The sequence below is a fragment of the Salvia splendens genome, chromosome 4, assembly GCF_004379255.2.
Source record: "Salvia splendens isolate huo1 chromosome 4, SspV2, whole genome shotgun sequence".
In the NCBI taxonomy this organism is placed as follows: Eukaryota; Viridiplantae; Streptophyta; class Magnoliopsida; order Lamiales; family Lamiaceae; genus Salvia; species Salvia splendens.
In genome coordinates, this window is record NC_056035.1 from 35,823,650 (window position 1) to 35,847,739 (window position 24,090).

The following is a 24,090-nucleotide window of genomic DNA, read 5'->3' on the forward strand; positions in this document are numbered from 1 at the left end:
GACCGTCGTCGCGCCATCGCCGATCCCGATCCCGATCCCGAGCCCGACGGCCGCCGCGTATGAGTCGTTGGCAACAGCCTCGATGGCGAAGACGTTGTTGCAAACGCACAAGGCCCTTAAGAAGTGTACGGACCCCGTCGAAGCCAAATATCTCCGGGGGTTGATCGATGAGCTGCGCCGGAAGTTGGGAATTGCGTAGATTAGCCAACTTGAATCGTGTAACTTTTGTGTAATTAATGCAATCTTCGCTGGCTTTTAGTTACTCGTTGTGTTTTTAAATTAGCTTGTATTATATATTTGAAAATATTTAAATTAATTAACAAAACAATAGTAATAAAACATATAGAACGCGCCTTAGGGCGCCCCATTACAGGGGGTAGGAGAATAAAACTGATGACGTGGCGCGGCTTAGGGCTCCCCATTATGGTTAGCAACTTAATGAATCTTTTGGAGATGAGCGAATATACATTTTTTCGAGTTGAACATTTAAGAAGAATGTAATCGAAAAAAAAAATTAATAAATAAAACCTCAAGTAATGAATAGTGAATACTCAAAGGGCATAGCAACAACTTCTTCTAAAAATATTAAAATAAGCAAGAATATAAGTATAAATATAGTGATTCTGAGTTGAGAGACCAATGTTAAAATAATATATAATTTTTATTATATAGGGCTTCGAACAAGGTTACCGGCTACATTTTATATCCTCTCAAACCGATCAATTAGAGCGTAAAAGACCATTACATGCATTTTTCACTTATATTTATTCACGAATTTAAATACGCTTCCGCTTTATCTTATTACAATCTCAAATTTTTGTCGTTTGTAGGATCCTGATATGATACAGTGTAAGAATGAAATTATATAAATAGAAATGAAAATATGGGCTTCGCGTTATTTCGGAAAGCAAAGCAATTATTTGGTCTGCTTCTCTATACAGATAAATATTTGGACCAATGTACTTCTGATTTGGGCACTGCAACAGCTAACGACATATTATGGGCTGTTAAAAGCTTTTTATTCTATGTGCCTAATTTTATTAATTAACTTTTTGGGCCACCGACTTAGGCTTTATAATGGGCCAAGACCAACTTATATGGGCTGTGGATAAATGCCATTCATAAGCCTATCTCGGGCTAATATGATTCCATTTTTTTATTGAGTAAAGGCCAAAATTGGTCCTGAACATATAGTCATTTTACGATTTTGGTCCTAAACATTATCTTTTGGATTTTTTGGTCCTGCACATATGGACATTTGATCATTTTGGTCCTCCGTCAATATTTCCGTTAAAAACTAACGGTCAACATTATCTTTTGGATTTTTTGGTCCTGCACATATGGACATTTGATCATTTTGGTCCTGCACATATGGAATTTTGATCATTTTGGTCCTCCGTCAACATTTTCGTTAAAAACTAACGGTCAACGGCCGATTTTTGACTAAAACAATGGGTTGGGTCGGGTCGTGTTTGGGTCGGGTTTGGGTTACACGTTAAGAAAAAAATAATATTTTCTTAAAATCTAAGCATAATATTTTCGTTAAAATCTAAGCATAATATTCTTAAAAAATTAATTAATATTTTTTAATTAATAAAATTAAAGTATAGTATTTTTTAATTAATTTTTTCATGAATTTGAAGAAAACATTATGCTTAGATTTTATTAAAAATAATTTTTTAATTATTTAATTTTATTATATAGATTTAATATTAGTATACTTTAATTTTATTATTTTGATTAAAAAATGATTATTTTAATTTGGTAATTTTTTATTTTATCGTGTAATATCATGTTTATATCGTATAATAACATCATGTTTTAGTCGTTATAATATTTTTAATCAACAAAAATAACTAAAAATTAAAGTTTTATAATTTTTTAATTAATAAAAAATAATTATTTTTTTTCTTAACGTGTAACCCAAACCCGACCCAAACACGACCCGACCCAACCAATTGTTTTAGTCAAAAATCGGCCGTTGACCGTTAGTTTTTAACGAAAATGTTGACGGAGGACCAAAATGATCAAAATTCCATATGTGCAGGACCAAAATGAGCAAATATCCATATGTGCAGGACCAAAAAATCCAAAAGATAATGTTGACCGTTAGTTTTTAACGAAAATGTTGACGGAGGACCAAAATGATCAAATTTCCATATGTGCAGGACCAAAAAATCCAAAAGATAATATTTAGGACCAAAATCGTAAAATGACTATATGTTCAGGACCAATTTTGGCCTTTACTCTTTTTTATTTTTGGCTACCAAAATAGAGTGTTTCTATTATTTGACCCATTGTGTAAAATTATGTTTAAACTTTTATTATGAAGTTACATGGTACACTCACTCATGTTACTTTAAAACTTTCTATATTGAAAATAAATTTATTAAAGCAAGGAATTGGCGACTTGCCAACTGACCTCTCTAATGTAGATTTGTTTGTTGAGAATATTAGGATAGTTTGTGTTTATATGCATAAAGGTGTTAGTTCACTCAAATGCCTATTAATAATGGCTAAAGATACAAACATATATTGTTGGGGTTGGGGGGTAAGTGGCGGTAAATGCATGCCAATTATTAACCTTTTTTTTTTTCATACGCGTAATATGTTGCCCAAAAGACAAATATTATAGATAGGACTAATATTTTGTTGTCAGGGTTTTAGTATTTGATTACCATACAGATTACAGAGGATATCACTTACAAATTAATATTAATATTCTCTTCGTCCCAATTAAATTCATTCATATTTTTTTATTGATGTCTTAATTAAGTTTGAGTCATTTCATTATTTTTTGAATAAAAACAAAACATCATATCACTCTTTATTTCATCACATACTTGACTCTCTCTTTATCTTTTCTACTTTATTCATCTCTCTTACTTTTAAACACAATTTTTTAATTTCTGTATCTAAAATTTTTAGCTCAACTTAATTGAGATGGAGTGAGTACTAATTATTTTCGAACAGAGGGAGTATACCTTAAACGGAACTTTATCCAAACTTTAGGCCACATCCAGCAGTGACGCACTCGTGTCAAATCTCTAATTTTACATTCTTTTTATAGATACTACATCTTCGATTTGCGTCTTCAGGTGATTAAGAGATATATAGGGGAGAATTTAAATAAAACCTCCTAACTGGAGAACCATATTCATCACTTTCATTACTGTTACATTTTAGATATGATTCTCTCGATTGATGTGAGAATAAGAATTCAATTAAAACAGAAGCGGCCACAACTAACTAATTAGACGAATTGCCACTATTATTTTTTGAATCAGATTAGTGTTACTTACTTTATTAGTTATGTAGTAGTCGACTAAATAGGTAAATTTACAGAAATATTTATTGAAACCATTTAGTGGTGTGAATAATAAGTATCGGAGCCCCTAGTTTCTTGAGCATGATGTGAAAATGCATAATGACTGTAGAAAGAGTAAGAACGCGTATCTTTTGGTGGGATACAATACAAGCCAGATACTGCATCTCATTTAGCAACCTTTTTTTATTACATCCTTTCCACTCTTCACTTTGAACCTAGTTTTGTTCATACCTTTAATTGCACCACTCCAATTAATAATATTTTAACATACATGACGATATCCCTTTTAAAAATCATACATGATGATTTCAAGTATGTAGCCATTCTTTTTATACTACTATTGTCCGATCAAAATAGTGAGAAAGCCAGAAATTTTATACGAGTACGGTTGTCCAATCAAAATAGTAAGGAAGCCAGAAATTTTATATGAGTTGAGGATATTTTAAGGAATTAAAAAGGGATAAAAGGATATTTTTAAAAAATTAGAAATTAATTATTAAAATAGCATATACGGAAAGTTCTCCCAAATTCATTACCATGTACATCAATTTAACTACAACTTATACCATTAGGGTCTACCATTAAACACTAATTAATAATAATGTGAGTCTCACTATCCACCAACACTATTTTAACTATCATTTCATTCATCTCTCTTACTTTACCAATTATGTAACAATTCACGTGCCATCTCAAATGTTCTTATTGTTATGGGACGGAGGGTATATGATTTTTTCGAGGTGGGGCATTTACCCCTTGTGGAGATACATTAGCTCCGTCCCTGTGTTTAACGAGTATCTTACGAGCGTAAATATATACATATAAATGTATTGTCTGTTAAGTTAGGGTCGGGCCTGGATGAGCCCCGGTTAGGATCAGGCATTGAAGGACTCGAGTTAGAGTCGGGCCACGGATGACCCAGGGGCCAGGGCTGGAACGAACCATGTTCGTGTTGACTGAGTTAACTTTATTACTTTCTTTTAAATGCTTAATATACTTTTGTTTTGTTGAGTCTCTTTTTCTTGTTTCACATCGACTTGGTAATCGACAAATTAAGTGGTTGAGTGGCCCAATAAGAGGCTCACTTTGACTTGACTCGGCTTTGATAAATCTAATAGAAAGTAGAAGGAAGATGTTAGTGAAAGATTATTCTATTTTTTATATACATAATAAAATGCGAGTGAGACGATAAAGCTAGTAGAATGTGGAGTTTATACAAAAATTCTTAATCGATAGATTGGGTTGATACGATGACTTAATTCGCCATAAATATCAAATTAGTAGCCAAAACACCATGTAACACAGAGAAAGGTAGAAAGACAAACTGTGGACTTATACATGTACATTGATAAACACACTTGAGAAAAAAGTACATATATATTTCAATTAGATTATGCATAAAGTTTTAAGTCCTTTCAGATATTCAAAATTAGGTTACATACTTGCATCCAACTGTGAGCATAAATTAAGTTTGGCCCATTCTAAAACTACCACTCATAGTAAAGAAGCATGCATATATATATATATATATATATATATATATATATATATATATATATATATATATGTCAGCTTGACTAAGTTAAACACCACTAACAAATGTAAGTGGAATATCTACGTCAAGTGGTATTGAATATAGTACTTCATTCCGGCTGATTATTAATCTTTGTCTAACTTCATATTCCAATTCCACTACCACTACGAGATATACTTTTATAGAGTCTTAACCTTGGTGATTATTGTTTGTGTCTCTAATCGTAGTTCTTTCTTTTTAGTTTTTTTTTTGTTTCACCATCAAATTGAAAATGAATCTTTTCACCAAAATATTTAGTGTGTTAAATGCGATACACTACAAAAGGCGTAACTTTACAGACGGATATGCATATACCATCAGTTATTTAAAAAATCTCCTTTGATAAAAACCCATTTAACCAACGTTACAAATATCATCGGTGTTTTATGTCACGGATTACGGACGGAGGTGGTGTCGGTACTACCCATGGAAAACATTTGTCGGTCAACATCAGACGTCACTTCGAGAGTTCGAGTACATTACACGACTTCCTTCTATATTGGGTATAGGTATACAATAAACACCAATAAATAATCATAACTACTCCCTCCATCTCTGAAATTTTGTCACATTTTTTCATTTCTGTCAGTCCAACAAAATTTGTTACATTTCACTTTTTACCATTTTTTATAATAGATCTCATATTCCACTAACTTATTCTCACTCACATTTTATTATAAAATTAATACTTTAAAAATATGGCCCACATCCTATCAACTTTTTCAACCCACTTTCTTTTACATTTCTTAAAACCCGTGTCCGGTCAAAGTGTGACAAAATTTGGGGGCCGGAGGGAGTATATGGACGTATTCATATCATTACACTAAATATTTATAAAATAGAAAATAAATCTCCACCCTTGGATCTATTAATCTGATGGCTATGATTAAAACTAACGACGTACATTATTATACCGTTTTCGTACATTAAAGAGTAAAATCGTAAACAAACTTAGATTAATGTACCATATACCCATGATAATGTAGCATCGTATGAATTTGTGGATGGATGGAAGCTATACTATATAGCATCCACAAATTCACAAATTCATGAGACGGAAAGTAATGTATGATATACTCATGATAATGTAGCATCGTATGAAATAGTGGATGGAAGCTACACTATACAGCATCCACAAATTCACAAATTCATAAGATGGAAAGTAATGTACGATATACTCATGATAATGTACGATATACCCAAGATAATGTAGCATCGTATGAATTCTCTTAGGACCGAAAGTTAACATCATTCAACATTGGTTTAGTAGTACATGGGGCTAGGGTGTAGTACTATCATATTAACATAACGTTCACTAACCGGAGGAAGTTAGATCCAGTCCCCTAGGGTCAACTTATCCATAGGGCTAGAGTATAGTATCCGCTAGATTACCCTAGTGAACGTTGTGTTACCGAGTCGGTACTACACCCTAGCCTCATGGATTGCTAAACCCTTGAGGAATGAATATAACTTTTGTCACTCATTCAACATACTGAGAATACCTATGATAATGTACGATATACCTATGATAATATAACATCGTATGAATTATCAGGACGGAAGCTATACTATATAGCATCGTACATTATCATGCGTATATCGTACATTACTTTCCGTCTCATGAATTTGTGAATTTGTGGATACTATATAGTATAGCTTCAATTCACAAATTCATACGATGCTACATTATCATTGGTATATCGTACATTACATTTCGTCTCATGAATTTGTGAATTTGTGGATGCTACATAGTATAGCTTCCATCCACAAATTCATATGATGCTACATTATCATGGGTATATCGTACATTAATGCATGAGACTTGTACATTAAAATACCACTGTCATACATTAACATCATATACTAATAGAACATGATGTACAAATATAACATGATATACAAATATAACTACATCATGTAGCGAAATCATGTACAATTGTGATTTACCATTTTTACCATTCTCAATTATTTTATTAATTTTTAAATGCCACGTGACTTCCATATCAACCATCAGATCACACCTAATCAATGGATGAAATTAGTTTTCCTTTTTAACAATTTTTTACGCATTAATCTGAATACATCCCTATATATATAATAACAATAATTATTCCCTCCGTCCCACTTTAGGAGTCCCGGTTGATCAATTTCGGGCGTACCGCTTTAGGAGTCCCGGTTGGGATTAACTAATTAAAAATGCCTACAAAGTAAGTAAAAAAATGTTAAAAGTGGGTCCCAACATCCACTACAACATTTATTTATTACACATTCAATTAAAAGTGAGTCCCAATATCCACTACAACATTTATTTATTACACACTCAAACACTTCCTTAAAACATGTGCACGACTCAACCAAGACTCTTAAAGTGGGACGGAGGGAGTATAAGATGTTACCTCTCTATTAATGGAGAGATAAAGATATATCTTTAAAATGGAAAAATGTAAAATACCTTCTAAAATACTTTTCCAATTAAAGATTGATTTTTCATAAAAAAGGGAAAATATGGTAATTATAAGAATTTAACTCTCTATTTACCTTTCTTTTTGGAGACGTCTTAATCATTTGTAAAGTGCATATTTTTGTCCTTTTTTGTTTGGAGAGATTTGTGATTGAGTTCATGTTTATTTTGTGTAAAGCTCCAAATTTAGAGGTTGGATTAGACAGCCAGGAGTTTCAATTTCGGGGAAGGATGCTCAGTAGTGGTTAAACCGCAGTAACCCATGCTATGCCAAAAACGCAGAGCTTTATTCATTAAACGCAACAAACATTTGATACACTACTATTCATTTAATCCCCATCATCCACACAACTTTATTAAATAATCCATTTACGTGATATTTATACATACTTTAAAGGCGCGTTAAATCCTTTTATTATTTATTAGGAATTCTAAATCTTTTTTGGCAAACCCTTTTAATTATAAGTTAATTTAACAATATTAAATAAAAAATACTAAAATAAAAAAAAGTGTGTGTCGTGGTTTAGTAAAAATTTACTTACATTCTTTAATAGTAGTATTATTATTTTCTTATGTAGTAAAAAAACTTAAATTCAACTATAAAAATGAGTTAAAATAAAAATGACTAGCAAAATCACAGAAATTGGCCCATGGGATTTAAGGTGCGTTCACTACATAAACAAATAAAAATATTCCATAAAAAAGAAAAAAATATTAACGAAACAACACACTTTTTTTCTTGTAATATTTTTCATGGCACAACTTTTTTAATAATAAAATCTATAAATTAATTAATAAAATAACTAACTAAAAGGATTAGCAAAAAACATTTTAATATACGGAGTAAAATATAACAAAAGAAATCCAAATAAAGATAAAATGATTTAATAGTACGCATTTTAAGTATGTAAAATCAAAATGTATATAGTATGGATTAAAAATTAAATTTGCGTGGGCGGTGGGAAATTAAATAAATAATACTGAATCAAATGGATTAAAGGAATAGTACAACAAATGTTTGTTGCCGTTTAATGAACGAAGTTCTGCGTTTTTGGCACACAGCATGATGTGCTGTGGTTTTCACCGCAGAGGATCTTCCCCATTCAATTTTCACAGTTGCTAGACAAAACACATTTTGTTTTGTTCTTCCAATTAATTGGGTCATTATGATTTTGGTAGCACAATCTGAGTTGTACCAATTGAACGGTTATAAATGCAAGTGGCATGCGCGAATTATAAGGAAGAAAATATTGAATTTGTTTAACCATAGCATCCGCAGCAGCGGGCGTCCCGATGTGCCGGGCGTCCGCCATTAGGCATAAACCCGGCCGACGCGGACGTCGCTTGCGGACACCGAAGTTCCGTAGCTTTCCGACGACGTTCGTCGAGACGCCCGTCATTGCGGTGCCACGACGGACGTCCCGGCGGACGTCCCGATTTTTAAATTTTTTTAAAAAAAATCTATATATACGGCTCGTTGAACTTCATTTCATTCGCACCATTTGTTTTAACGAGTTTCTCTATCTACTTTCATTTCTTTTGAAGATAAATGGAGCACCACGATAGTGATTCCCCCGCCACGAGCGAGTCACAAACGCCGACTTTTCCCGTTAGAGTTGGGAGAAATGCCGGCGGAAGTGTGCCGATGTCCGAGATGATGCCCGGAATGGCACCGATGATGCCCCAACCCCAAAAGGCGGGGATGATGCCCGGGTACTACAATATGTACCCCCTTGGTGTGCAGGGATGGGTGAGATGATGCCTCAAATGCCCGGGATGAGTGTCGCGATGACGGGGATGATGATGCCCGAGATGATGCAGGGCATGCCTGACGCTGCGGGGGGAGCAGGCAGGGGTCCCCCAATCACCTGGAGACAATGTCTATCGCCCATACATGGATTTATTGTCTAGTGATTCCCCCCAGAGTACTCATCTGGAGACTCGGTTCACCGACATTGAGACTTTCTCTTTTGAGGAGTTGGGGCTATCTACGGTCAGAGAGTCTCCCACTGAGATGCCACAGGCGGCAGGGAGGACGAGGAAGTAAGGGAGAGGAAAGGGCAAGGGCACTTCCTCGTCCTCGCGTGCGAGGAACGAGGGTGGGGCGGGGGCCGAGGAGGAGGGGGAGGAATCCGGCGGGAGAAAGAGGACCATCTGGAGCATAGGGGAGTGTGTCTCGCTAGCGAAGGCCTGGATCAGTATAGTCGAGGATCCCTTCGTCGGTGCTAACCAGCATATCGACAGAATGTGGTGGCGCATTAGCCAAAGCTACCTCCAATTCAAACCGCCAGGTGGGAAGCCTCACGATGGAGAGCAATGCCGGAAACAACCGGAGCGGCTGAGGAGGCAGCTCAGCCGATTTACCAGCATCTACCAAAACAACCTCCTCACAGCAACCAGTGGCATGTCCGCCGATGATGTGAACCTTCTGTCTCACCAGCAGTTCCCCGACAGTGAATTGGGTTTCGGGGAATTCAAATATTGGGAGGTCTATCTTGTGGTGCAGACTTCAGCCAAGTTTAGTTCGGGTGTTGAAGCTGGCTGGCCGAAGCGGACGAAGATCAACACCTCCGGGGAGTACAGCAGCAGCTCCGGTTCCCACGAACTCCCTGACGCCGAGGCAGAGTTCCCGACCCCTCAATCGTCTTTCCGCCGCCGTTGCCCGGTTGGGAAAAAGACCGCGATGCGGATGGCTAAGGAAGCATCAGCGAGTCCCTCGAGGTCCAATCTGCAACTCCTTCCCAGATCGATCCCGAGCTCCCCTCACTCGCTCGCATACAGCAGCATGAGACCCCTGCCCGTGAGTGACGCCGGGACCGGCCACGGGCACGACGGGACTGGCGGCGGGGACGACGAGGAGTGAGACGGGAGCCGCATTTGTCGAAGTTTGAGGTTGTTTTTTTTAACTATGTATTTTTTTTAATAATTATGTATGTTTTTTGTTTTAAATAAAGTGGTTGCGTATTCTCCGTATTCGTGTCGAAATTTTAATTCCGTAAATTGTTTAATTTGGTGAATTTGTGAATTTTTATTATTGTGGATGTTCGCTATTATGCAGTGGGATATATTTATGATGTGACAGAAAGTGTTTTTGGAAAGTCCGTCGGGGATATCAGCTGGGATATCCGTCCCACACTGTGGATGCTCAGTTCCCAGGTCCATATCCGCCGCCACTCTGGATGATGAAGTAACAGTTCGCCAATATAACCAAAACCAGATTGCATTAAACAACCAGAAGTTCGCCGATCCACAGTTCCCAACACTAATTAATTTCTTCGAGTGTTCCTTTTAGAATTAAGGAATTAAATATAATTAATTAACCAAATAAAAATACCTAGAAAGTTTCCACAACTATAAATTCAGCCGCTTTCCTTTTCACCTTCATCAACATTGAAATATAAAAAATCCTAACAAACAGAGAGAGAGAGAGATATTTATGCAATGATAGAATTGAGAGATATATACAAAGTGGTGGGGGCGATGACGCCGCTGTACGTGGCGTTGGTGCTGGGTTACTCCTCCGTGAGGTGGTGGCGGATGTTCAAGCCGGACCAATGCGACGCCATCAACCGCTTCAACTGCTACTTCATCATCCCCTTCTTCACCTTCCAGTTCACCTCCGGCGTCGACCCCTACGCCATGAACTTCCGCTTCCTCGCCGGAGACGTCGCCGCCAAAGCCATCGCCGCCGCCGCATTAGCCCTCTGGGCCAAATTTTCCAAAAAGAGCAGCTTCGCTTGGGTCATAACCTCCTTCAATCTGTCCAGCTTCAACAACACGCTCGTCGTCGGGGTTCCGTTGCTCAAGGCCATGTACGGCGCCGCCGGGGAGGATCTGGTGGTGCAGTCGTCGGTCATCCAGTCTCTTGTTTGGTTCCCAATCCTCTTATTCATGCTCGAGTTCTGGCATGCCAGCTCCTGCTCCGACGACGATGTTGTTGATGAGGAAAAGCCGCAGCCGATTTCCACGGACGGTGATGGTTCAAATAATACGATCGTCGTGGTTGTTGATGGCGGAGCCGCCTTGGCGCCGTTGAATTTGAGATCGACGATGAAACAAGTTGGCGCGAAGCTCGGAAAGAATCCGAATTGCTATGCGTGTGCGCTTGGCGTCATTTGGGCTTTGCTGGCAAAAAGGTAATTTAGTGATAACTAATTCTACTCCTCTGCCATTAGAAGTCGTGGTTGATTTAGTTACGGTTGAATGAAATGTGAAAAAAAGAAAGTGAAAAAATGTGTTACCCATCTACTATGTATGGTAAAAGCGAACTACCTAATACTCCCTCCGTCCTCGAATAAGAGTCGCTAATTTCCATTTTGGGCCGTCCCCCATTAAGAGTCACTCTTCATTTTTAACATAAATGGTAGTAGACCCCACATTCCACTAATCACTTCACTCGCATTTTATTATAAAACCAATATAAAAATGTGTGTCTCACATCCCACTAACTTTTTCAACCAACTTTTCTCTACATTTCTTAAAACTCGTGCCCGGTCAAAGAGCGACTCCTATTAGGGGACGGAGGGAGTACTATTTATAGTATAAAAGTGAGTCATGACTCTTAATTGCAGACGGACCGAAATGACAAACCAGGACTACTAATCGCGGTGTTGGGGAAATGTTTACTATGTTTTCTTTATGTGTAAAAAGTGCGGTGTTAACTTTTGGTGATTTTAGGTGGGATTTTGAAATGCCAAGCATAATGGAAGGATCGATTTTGATAATGGCCAAGGCAGGGAGTGGGGTGGCCATGTTTAGCATGGGTAAGTGGTCTAATTTGAGAAGAAGAGATTTAATTTTGAATGTTATTTATGGAAAAAATGGAATTGGAGAATTATAGTTATTTGATTAATATGCATGCAGGGTTGTTCATGGCGTTGCAAGAGAAGGTAATAGCTTGTGGTGTGCAGCTTACCATTTACAGTATGGTTTTGAGGTTTGTGGGGGGCCCACTTTGTACTGCAGTTGGATCTATTGCTTTAGGCCTGCGCTCCAATACTCTGCGTATTGCTATTGTTCAGGTAATTATATGATTTTATTAATTACCAAAGGGTATTAATTACTATTTTACTAATTACATTTGCTAATTCAGGCAGCTTTACCACAAGCTATCGCCTCCTTCGTCTTTGCAAAAGAGTATGGACTGCATGCTAACGTACTTAGCACTGCGTAAGTCCATTTTTACCCCTACTCTATTACTAATAACTTTGCTAGTGATGTGATCTAATTTGGATGCTCTTCAATTTTTCAGGGTCATTTTTGGTACTATCGCATCTCTTCCTCTATTGATCATGTACTACGCCATTTTAGATATGCTCCGTTGATGATTCCGAAGCAAGTTGAAGAATTCTCGTCGACCAAACTAAAAATTAACTTATAATTATTCCAGTTGTATCGTAATTTCATTTTATTATTGGACGTACACTAATGAGTTATTAGTATTTTGTATCGTGACGATTAACTTTATCAAGCTAGAAAAAGGATATAAAGAAAATGTCGTCGAATTCTATCAAGGCATTTAGCCAGCACCTACGTGGCTACGTGATTGCTAAGTTGTTTCAGTTTTTCTCAGGGCTTAGTGGTAGGAAAATGCTCGCTAATTATGACAATGACTGAGCACTACTGATCTGTTCGGTAACCTTTCGATTTCTTTTCCACATTTTCGTGCCAAAAAGACCGAGCACTTTGACTCGGTGCTCAATATAAAATGCTAGCTAATTAAGAATTTGAGTAGCTAAGAATTCTAGTTTGAGTAGATGCAGGTTTAATCCGTATGTACACAACACATTGTCGTATTATATTTATTTAGAGCATCCACAACGGGACTGAAGAGGTGGTGAACCACCATTTTCCGCATCTTCCTCGAATAGTCGGAGTAGAATGAGGAGGCTATGTCGCTGTGGTCGTACGTAAGCCTGAGCGAAGCAGACGTGTAAGGGCGGCCTGCGAAAGCTAGGTCGTTGTGTTTGAGAGCCTTCTTCGCTGCATCGGCTGACGAGATCACGACGAGTGGTAAGCGGCAGAATTTCAAGTACATGAGAAGGCCGTATTTGTTCGATTGCTCTGTGAGCCAAATATGGGGTTTTGAGATGTCGAATTGGTGAATGTTGTGTTGGAATCATGTGGAAAATGTGAGAAATTGGAAGGGTCTCAAAGCCTTTCATTTTCTTTAGTCTTTTGGCTTTTTAACTTAAGGTAACCTCCATGTGGTTTATGGGAATCCTTAATGCCAAGACTTTTGAAGTGGTCTCTCCTATCCTATAAATAGGTGGGTTTGAGAGATGAGAAAGACACCAACACCACAACAAGCATTCTCTCTTCTCTAGCTCTCTACATCCTAGTTCACATATAGGAGCATTGTCTAGCTCGATTCTCAGAACTCCATCAAGTTCGCCGGTGCCTAGCGGGTTTGAGGTGCTTCTACACGCTAGGAAGAAGTCGTTTTATCTTTGGGGGCAATACGCCATTCCGTGAGCACTAGCCGGGGCGTAATTTGTCTTGCGGAAAAAGGGCTTTCCTCGACTCGACTTATAAATTTGGTTTGTTTTATTTCCGTTGTAATTTTCATTCATCTTTTTGTTGCAAGTTTTCTTTCGATTGTATTAGTTAGAGTGCCGCCTGTACACGGTTTGAGAATTTCTTCCCATTATTTCTAACAATTGCAAGACAAATTAGTGTACTCTTCTAAGACAGGGTTATATCAATCGAAGTTGGAGAAAACATGAGCTTCAAAGCTGGAATGAAGAAACGAACCGTTGCAATGTTCATGGGCTACGAAGTGGTTAATTCCTTGAGATCCATTCTCTCGAGAATTGTGTTTATCGTTTGTCATTTGACAAGCAAGACCAATTTAGACTTGGTAGTAATATTTGGGACGCTTGTGGTGTTGAATATACCAATGCACATATGGTTCAATATAATTGTTTACTTATTGATGGAGACAATATTGTGCAAATTATTTGAACGTGTTGTTATAAACAACAAAGATCACGAGGTGAACGCAATGGTCTCCGACGTGGACCATGGTAATAATCCAAATGAATGGTTTATTGATACGGGTGCCACATGTCATGTGTGCTCCGAGATAAGCGTTTTTTCTACTTACAAATCTGTTGAAGGTAGAAAAGTACGCATGATAAACCAAGCCTCTTCTAAGGTGGTTGGTGTGGGTAATGTGTTCCTAAAATTAGGATCTGGAAAGGATCTTACCCTCAAGGATGTGCTGCATGTCCCAGACATCCGAAATAATTTGGTGTCAGGCTCACTTCTAGTAAATCATGGATTTTCACTAGAATTTGAATTCGAAAAGGTTATATTGACCAAGTATGAAAAGTTCATAGGTGAAGGTCACCTAGTGAATGGGCTTTTTGAGCTGAATGTTACGGTCATTCACCGTGGAAAAGGAATAAGCAATAAGGAAGCTGACACATCTTCTTATTTGCTTGAAAGCTCTGATTTATGGCATAATAGATTGAGATATGTAAATCTAAATGCTATAAAAAGATTAGTAAATCTTAATTTACTAAAAGTAGATAAGTTTAACTCACAAGAAAGATGTGAAGTGTGTGTTGAAGCCAAAATGGCTAAACTGTCGTTCCATTCGGTAGAGCGAAGCACAAAACCTCTTAAATTGATCCATACAGACGTATGTGATTTGAAATTTGTGCAAACAAGAGGTGGTAAAAAGTATTTCATCACGTTTATAGATGATTGCACAAGGTATTGTTACCTTTACTTATTAAGAAGTAAAGATGAGGCAATTGAAGCGTTCAAAGACTTCAAAAATGAAGCTGAAAATCAACTTAATTGTTGAATTAAGTGTGTTCGAAGTGATAGAGGTGGTGAGTATGTAGCGCCGTTTGCAGAATTATGCCATGCAAGTGGAATAATTCACCAAACCACAGCTCCATATTCTCCTCAATCAAATGGTGTTGTTGAACGCAAAAATCGAACACTAAAAGAGATGATGAATGCTTTGTTGATTAATTCAGGATTACCCCAGAACTTGTGGGGGGAGGCTGTGTTAACAGAGAATCATATCCTGAACAAAATTCCACTAAAAAATAGGGATGTGACTCCTTATGAGTTGTGGAAAGGCAAGAAACCTTCGTATTCATACCTCAAAGTGTGGGGGTGCTTAGCGAAGGTAGAAGTGCCTCATCCGAAACAAGTTGCAATAGGCCCTAAAACAGTCAATTGCATCTTTATTGGCCATGCACTTAATAGTAGTGCATATCGTTTCCTAGTCCATAGGTCAGCTGTGCCTGGCGTGGCTGAAGGAACAACAATTGATTCAAGAAATGTTATATTCTTTGAGAATGTGTACCCTTGCAAGAAGCAGGAGGATCATTCTAGTGAAAGAATGATGGAAGAATCCACTAGTTCTAATCCTCCAAAAAGGACGAGTTCAAGTCCTGACGATATAGAATCAAGACGTGGTAAAAGAGTTAAAATTGCTAAGACTTTTGGTCCATAGTTCAAAACTTTCATGTTGGATGGTGAACCAAAGTCAGTGGCGGAAGCTTTGTCTGGCCCAGATGCATCGTGGTGGTAAGAAGCTATCAACAGTGAAATTGAATCCATCATGAGAAATAACACTTGGGTGTTAGTAGACTTGCCTGAAGGCTGTAAGGCTTTAGGGTGCAAGTGGATTCTGAAAAGGAAATATAAGCCCGATGGTACTATAGATAAGTACAAAGCTCGCCTAGTTGTCCAAGGCTTTAAGCAGAAAGAAGGGCATGACTTTTTTGATACCTATTCACCTGTTACGAGAATCACTTCCATTCGGGTGCTTCTTGCGATTGCTGCTTTGCACAATCTTGAGATTCACCAAATGGATGTGAAAACTGCATTTCTGAATGGTGATCTGGAAGAAGAAATATATATGGAACAACCCGAAGGGGTTTGTTGTGCCTGGGCAAGAGCGTAAAGTATGCAAACTGGTAAAATTATTATATGGGTTGAAGCAAGCGCCGTTACAATGGCACTTGAAGTTTGACAATGTGATGTTGTCAAACGGGTTCACTATCAATGAGTGTGATAAGTGTGTTTACATTAAGAACACAGATAACGGTTTTGTTATTGTGTGTCTTTATGTAGATGATATGTTGATTATGGGCAGCAATAGTGCCATTATCAACGAAACCAAAAATATGTTGAAGAGAAATTTCAACATAAAAGATATGGGTTTAGCTGATGTGATTCTCGGAATCAAAATTAAAAGGAATCATGAGGGAATTGCTCTGACACAATCTCATTATATTGAGAAAGTGCTAAAGAAATTTCACTCGTTCGATTGTGAGCCAGCTAAGACTCCATTGGAACCCAACGTGCATTTGAGTAAGCACACGGGTGAGCCTGTAGCTCAAGAAGAATATGCAAGGATCATAGGTAGTTTGATGTTTATCACAAACTGCACCCGACCAGATCTTGCGTGTACAGTGAATAAGCTGAGCCGATTTACGAGCAACCCAAGCAAGGAACATTGGAAAGCTCTGCGTAGGGTTTTGAGATACTTGAAGTATACTCTTAACTTTGAGCTGCAGTACACAAGATATCCCCAAGTACTTGAAGGGTACTGTGATGCAAATTGGATCTCTGATTCAAAAGACTTGTTCTCGACGAGTGGTTATGTGTTCACTGTAGGGGGTGGTGCTGTCTCGTGGAAATCAACGAAACAGACGTGTATTGCTCGTTCCACCATGGAATCTGAGTTTATCGCATTGGATAAAGCAGGGGAAGAAGCCGAGTGGCTCAGAAATTTCCTAGAATGTATTCCATGTTGGAAGAAGCCAGTGCCGACAGTAGTGATATACTGTGATAGCCAAGCAGCTATAGGGAGAGCACATAGTGGCTTATACAACGGTAAGTCTCGACATATTCGTCGGCGACATAATACCGTCAGACAATTGATCACAAGTGGTGTTATCACAGTTGACTATTTAAGGTCAGTTGATAACTTAGCGGATCCGTTAACAAAAGGTTTAAACCGTGATCAAATGCATAAATTGCTAAAAGGAATGGGACGGAAAACCACATCTTAAAAAGATGATTATAGTGGTAACCCAACCATAGGATTGGAGATCCCATGGGCTTGGTTCAATGGGAAAATGAAGCTATATGAATCTAGTTGTAACACTCGGAAGATTTTTAATCTTCGCCCATTCTTTCGAAAGCATTGAGTGTTGTAACCTGCATGTGGTAGGAGGCTAAGTTTTGACTTTTAATGATTCTTGGAAACCTCGTGGGGGTGGGTATTGCAGGATACCTGGAAAAGAATCACCTATGTAAGTGAAGAAGTGTGGGCCGCTTCAACATGTGAATCACTTATGAGTCCAAAGTGGTGTTCCATGGCCAGTAAAGGACACAAACGTGAGAACTGATGAGTTTGTAAATAATATTGTGTCAATATTATTGTCTCGGTATACACCAAGGAGGAATGGTTCAAGGCATCACGTCCACCAGGCCGCCGGTATGCCCGATAGTGTTGACTATGGAAAGTTCAAAGCCCCAAACTACTATTCCAAATGCAATATTGTTTCTCGAGAATTGAGCAAAGAGTCTGCATGCATGCATACACGTCTTGTGTTGGTTTGAGCTTGCAGTGCTCTAACCAATGTGGGGAATTGTTGGAATCATGTGGAAAATGTGAGAAATTGGAAGGGTCTCAAAGCCTTTCATTTTCTTAAGTCTTTTGGCTTTTCAACTTAAGGTAACCTCCATGTGGTTTATGGGGATCCTTAATGCCAAGACTTTTGAAGTGGTCTCTCCTATCCTAAAAATAGGTGGGTTTGAGAGATGAGAAAGACACCAACACCACAACAAGCATTCTCTCTTCTCTAGCTCTCTACATCCTAGTTCACATATAGGAGCATTGTCTAGCTCGATTCTCGGAACTCTATCAAGTTCGCCGGTGCCTAGCGGGTTTGAGGTGCTTCTACACGTTAGGAGGAAGTCATTTTATCTTTGGAGGCAATACGCCATTCCGTGAGCACTAGCCGGGGCGTAATTTGTCTTGCGGAAAGAGGGCTTTCCTCGACTCGACTTATAAATTTGGTTTGCTTTATTTCCGTTGTAATTTTCATTCATCTTTTTGTTGCAAGTTTTCTTTCGATTGTATTAGTTAGAGTACCGCCTGTACACGGCTTTGGAAGTTTCTTCCTACTATTTCTAACATGTTGCCAATGAAGGGAAGCCCTTTTGGCCCCGGGGGCCGACGAGGGGTTCTTCGGAGGTTTTGTGGAGGAAAATGATGAGGATAGCAAGAGATGAACGAGAAGAAGCATATCCATATTGGAATGAGGGGGTTAAGGTAAGTACTTGACGATTGTGATTTGTGAAATCCCTATATATAGAATAGCAACTTCTACTTTGCTTCAATAAAGATGACTTGCTTTTTTCTAGAGTGCATGCATTTGAGTGTCATTATAACGGTTTACGCCATAAAAAACAAAAAAAAACGGGTAGGATATATGTATACTTGCATGAGTGACTTTCTTGAGTTAAAGATGTAGACTTGCCGTAGAAGTTTATCTTCGGTTACTTTAATTTTGAATTTAATTTCAATTATTTTATTTATGTCCATTTCTATTTTCTTACAGGATTAAACTCATTTGCAATCATTTCTAATTAAGATTTGAAGTAAAATTTGGATATAGTTCTCTCCCCTTGTGGGATTGAGTTTATTTTTTCGTATTCAAATAGTATTGGAATTTTTATTGCCTTTATAAAAGCCTTATTCTGGATGCTAGTGGTAGCTTTTGGAAAATTTTTTAATAAACAAGATTTAGAAACTTAAGTTTCTCTATCAGTTTGTTTCATTTTCCTCACATGAACTTAATCCACGTAAGCAGAGCTAAAAATTGGATCCGATACCAATTTTTTGGGGTTATGATGAACCCTTCACAACGGATAACTTGCATACACAAATAAATTAGATACAACTATTTGACCGATTATTGGATTAATTAAATTCACATGTTAAACGAATAGTAATTGCATAGTAGAACGCAAAGAATTCATGCATAAGGTATTGGATCTTGAATTATAAATTCTACGGTTTAGAGTTACCAAATAGATTATCCAAAGAATCGTCGATTGCTTGCTACATCAACCACAAATCAGTTAATCTGTTTTCCGGGCTCAGGTCATGAACTCAGATTACACAAATGGGCTGATAGACCATACCCATTTAATTAAATTGAATCGATAAACAAGTACAAACCAAACCACCTTTCAATTTAATTTTGCATTTAGACAAATGGGCTGATAGACCATACCCATTTAATTAAATTGAATCGATAAACAAGTACAAACCAAACCACCTTTCAATTTTGCATTAAACCAAACCAAACCAAACCAAACCAAAGCCTAAAAATCAACCATAATTGTCACATGCGCACCTTCAAAGCACTTCATGCGTTCTTCACCCTTTCTCCATTTTGTTTTGTTTTGTTTTTTTGTTCTTTTTTCGGAAAAAATGTTATGTTGCATTCATTTATTCTGCTTATTTTCAAATCACAGCAGAAAGTATGCAATTTTACAAAAACATTACGTTTGTGAATAATATAAATGGAAATTAAATATGTATTGTATTGTTCAGAATTGCAAAAATACTGTATTTTTGCATTTGAATTTGACGCACGATTGGAGCACTGCTAAATACATGAAATCATATTGTACATATGATCCATTTCATTTGTCAAGTGTCGAATCCAACAAAATATAAATGCTTTCTCTAAAAAATACAAATGCTTTCTCTAAAATATAATTTATTTGTCACTATAATTTGAAAAACAAATTAAATTAAACTTTGTACTACATTATTTTATTGATTTTTTTACATGCCAAAATGTATATTAGTATTCCATAAATTTATTACTTTTGCACTAGATGATATAAATGTCTTGTATTTTATTTATTGTACTTCCTTTTCTCATTTTATGTGCCATGCTTTTGGAGAATTTATTAATAAAAATAGGATTAAAGTATAAAGTATGTTTTCACATGGGCTTATGGAGAGAGAGATATATAGAGAAGACAACTAAGACCAACTAATTGGGCCTGTTATAATAGTAGGCCGACATATTTCATGTATTGAGCCCAAATACATTGTTTTACTATATGTGTCATAGATATATCAATACTATACTCACTCGGTTTCCAAATTAAGTGATAGTAGTAGTAATTTCTAGGGGTATTCAAAAGACTATAAATCACCTAGAGAAACGGGAGTATATTATTCCAAAAATATTTAGATAAATCACTTAATTGGGTTCAATATATTTGATCCAGTCTTAATCTAGATTTAGTGATTGAGTTTGACAGGCAGATTTTCTTATGATAAATAAAGACAGAATAGTCAATTAAGACAGCCAAGACTTTTCCTGCTTCCTTCATTAAAGATTTATCATTATAGCTGAAAAGTCATATTTTCTGAGGTTCCTACTATCTTTCCTTTTCTAAGTCAACCAAAGACTAGAAAGACTTGTCTGCATTTCTATGCCAAGAAACCACAATTGTAACAAAAATTTGCTCTAATTGGAAAAACGAAAAACAATAAAAAAAAATGGTAGAATCAGTTGCAAATGTGTTTCTCCAAAGCCTTAACGATTTGCTCGTCGAAGAAATCGAGCATTTGGTGGGTGCGAGCGATGAAGCAGAGCAAGCAAAGAAAGATCTTGGAATCATCCATTCTTTGTTGATGAAAGCCGACAGCAACAGACACGATTCTCCCACTCTAAAGGATCACATCACCCAACTCAAAGATCTTTCTTCCAAAGCTGAGAATGTTCTAGAAACATCCTATGCCCTGAAAGCTGCATTCAACCAGGAAGCCAATCATATGGAGAAGTTCCAAAGATACGTTTGCGTATTGCGCGAGCTCTACAGCGTCGACAAGGTCAGGAGAGACACTCGGGACATAATATCCGGCCTGTCTGGTCTCACCAACAGCCTAGTCATGGAGTTGGGACGTGAAACCACAGAAACCTCAACGCTTTCGACTGCAACGTCTCTTGATCATCCCTTCGTGGGGATGGAGAAGGACATGGAGCTTTTACTCTCCATGGTCAAGGATGAATCCACGGGGAAACGAGTGGTGAAGATATCTGGGATGAGTGGTCTTGGAAAGACGAGCCTTGTTAGAAAGATTTACAACCATGCTGACCTCCACTCTTATGCTCGAGCATGGGTGTGCATCCACCGAGACTTTCAGCCTAAGGCCGTCTTGGCCGAGATTTTGAAACAACTTGATCCCAACACGTATGTACGCGATGGCATGGGGGTTGACGATTTGGTAAGACGAATTTACAAATTTGTGGAGAGGAGGAAAAGTCTGGTTGTGATCGATGATATTTGGAAAAACGATGGCTGGGAGATCATGAGGGAGGCTTTTCCGATTAATTGTAACGTGTTCCTCGTCACTCGTTCTGAGAGTGTTGGTGGTGAAGAATGTGATCATCTTTACAAGCTGGGAGTTATGACAGAAGATGAAGGGTGGGAATTACTGAAGGGAATAGCACTTCCCAAGGATTTTGGTTCAGGTCAGTTTCTTCATAATGCCTAGTTTTTATGTCTCTTCTGTTTAGATCAATGGTGAACATGTTTGGCAAGTATGTGCATTTGCAGTTATATGTGATGACAACTTTAGACATAATTTGTTAAGTATTTTCTCAGTTGACAAGTGTATTTGCTAGTATATTAATCCAATTATTTTGCACTGTTGGCAGTAGAAACATTGGAAGGTATTGGAAGAGAAATTGTAGTAAAATGTGGACTGTTACCACTAGCAATTTCAGTCATTGGAGGAATTTTGCTCCATAAAAAAGGAGACATTTTATCAGAATGGAAGAAGGTGAATATGAATTTGAGTGATGTAGAAGATGTTGATGAATACAAAAGAGTAAAACATGTGTTGGAGTTGAGCTATGATGCCTTGCCTTACTACTTGAAACCATGCTTCCTCTATTTAGCATGCTTCCCTCAGAATGAAGAGATTAAAACAGAGAGATTGTACCGATTGTGGATGGCTGAAGGCTTCATTTCACACCACGATAAAGGTCCTAACGAAACTCTAATAGACGTGGCCGAGAGATATCTAACTGAACTTGCTACGAGGCAGATGGTTCAAGTGCAGAAAGGCGATTCTCCACTTCACAAGTTTGATTCGTGCCGACTTCATGATTTGATGCTAGAGCTCTGCTCATCAAAGGTTGAAGAAGAAAAACTTTTCAAACTCATCGACACACCTTCAATAATTTTCAATTTCATAAGCAGAGTTAGATCCTTTATGCCCCTCGGTAGAGGTGGGCTTTCTTTCCAAAGAATTGGCTCTGAAGATAGGACGATTGGTTCTGAACAGACATTGCATAGTTCGAGGATACTTAAGTTTAAGGGAGATAAGTTACCGAGCAAGGTGGGTAAACTTATCCTTTTGAGATACTTGAGTTTGATGGATTCCAGTGTGCGAGAGCTACCAAAGTTCGTATGCAACATGCCATACTTGCAAACTTTAGAACTGCGAGCATGGGGTAGTGTTCTTAGATTGCCAAATGTGTTATGGAAGATGAAAAGACTAAAGCATCTGTTTCTCCCAAGGGATATACAAGTGATTAGAGTAGAGAAACCAAGACTAGGCTGGCTAGAAGTGACTGAAAGAGAGAAACTAAGACTAGATGGTCTAGACGAGCTGGAGACACTGCAACACATTGACAGCAAGACCGTTCGGGTGAAAGACATCCTCAAACTGAACAGCCTGAAGGAAGTATGTGCTACAGTTCATGATATGGATAGCCTGTCAGCAATCATCCAGCAGAAGAGCATATCATCGTTGCGTCTTGTTGTCAACCACTGTGATCTCAGCTCGGATGTTGTAAAGAACGCGTTGATGTGTCCTTCGTTAGTGAGCTTGGAAATGTACACGTGCAAGGTCGTTGGCGCTGGCTTCCCATGCTACGAGGAAGGGATGGCTGAGAATGTAGTCGATATGAATATCCGGTATTGCAAGGTTGAGGGAGACTTGATGTTGGAGTTGGGGAAGTTTCCGAGGCTGCTGAGTCTGTGGCTGCAAGGGAGGGAGGTGGGGAGGATGATGGAGGTGTCGGTTTGCGGCGCAAACTCATTTCCAGAGCTGAAGAGGTTGGAACTTCATAGATGGCCAAATTTGAAGAAATGGGAAGTGGAAGAAGGTGGAATGCCAAAACTGAGCAAGTTGTACATCAGGACTTGCTGGAATCTGGAGAAGATTCCAGATGGGTTGAGGTTCATTTCCGGTCTTCGACAACTAAATATCTTCAAGATGTCGCAAGTATTCACCAACAGAATAAGAGAAGGAGGACAAGATTATGGCATTGTCTCTCACATACCGTCGTTTTATATCTATGGTGACTCAAGGTGATTTATGTTTATGTGCCATTATTTTCTTCTGCTGAATCCACCCATGTATCATTGTATTTGAATCCGTGGATTATCAACTGCAAGTCTGCAATGGGTCTTTACATTTCTTAAAACCGTATCCAAGGGAGTAACTTGGAAGAGAAGAGAACACCGAAGTAGACATTTTAGTAAAATTTGTACTCTCTCCGACCCAAATTACCACTTAAATAAAAAAAACATTCAATCTCATACTATATTTATTCTCTTTTCTACTTCAGTCTTTCATTATCTCTCCTATTTTAGTGTATCTGTGACTCTATCTACTCCCTCTAAACATAAATTTTGTATTGAAAA

The 24,090-nt window shown here is 37.9% G+C and overlaps 2 protein-coding genes across 3 annotated transcripts; both read left to right on the forward strand.

Annotated features, from left to right (window-relative positions):
- The first annotated feature begins 10,768 nt into the window (after nt 1-10,768).
- LOC121800176 (auxin efflux carrier component 5-like) lies at nt 10,769-12,811 on the forward strand. Its single transcript, XM_042199765.1, has 5 exons — nt 10,769-11,498; nt 12,040-12,125; nt 12,226-12,383; nt 12,455-12,531; nt 12,614-12,811. Exons 1-5 carry the CDS (start codon nt 10,804-10,806, stop codon nt 12,684-12,686), a joined length of 1,089 nt encoding a protein of 362 aa, XP_042055699.1. The 5' UTR covers nt 10,769-10,803; the 3' UTR covers nt 12,687-12,811.
- An 8,061-nt stretch (nt 12,812-20,872) lies between these two features.
- LOC121801619 (putative disease resistance protein At1g59780) lies at nt 20,873-23,992 on the forward strand. 2 transcript variants are annotated; one of them, XM_042201147.1, is made up of 2 exons: nt 20,873-21,905; nt 22,092-23,992. In XM_042201147.1, exons 1-2 carry the CDS (start codon nt 20,930-20,932, stop codon nt 23,756-23,758), a joined length of 2,643 nt encoding a protein of 880 aa, XP_042057081.1. In that variant the 5' UTR covers nt 20,873-20,929; the 3' UTR covers nt 23,759-23,992. The 2 variants fall into 2 exon arrangements, with proteins under 2 accessions (XP_042057081.1, XP_042057082.1); XM_042201148.1 differs by having other exon boundaries at nt 22,095-23,992.
- Nucleotides 23,993-24,090: the final 98 nt, after the last annotated feature.

Excerpts from the sequence above, each read along its gene's own strand:
- LOC121800176 (XM_042199765.1), top strand. The coding sequence starts at position 10,804 with ATGATAGAATTGAGAGATATATACAAAGTGGTGGGGGCGATGACGCCG. Across the intron at positions 11,499-12,039 it reads TGGGCTTTGCTGGCAAAAAG|GTGGGATTTTGAAATGCCAA; the intron begins GTAATTTAGTGA and ends TGGTGATTTTAG. Across the intron at positions 12,126-12,225 it reads GGTGGCCATGTTTAGCATGG|GGTTGTTCATGGCGTTGCAA; the intron begins GTAAGTGGTCTA and ends ATATGCATGCAG.
- LOC121801619 (XM_042201147.1), top strand. The coding sequence starts at position 20,930 with ATGGTAGAATCAGTTGCAAATGTGTTTCTCCAAAGCCTTAACGATTTG. Across the intron at positions 21,906-22,091 it reads TCCCAAGGATTTTGGTTCAG|TAGAAACATTGGAAGGTATT; the intron begins GTCAGTTTCTTC and ends CACTGTTGGCAG.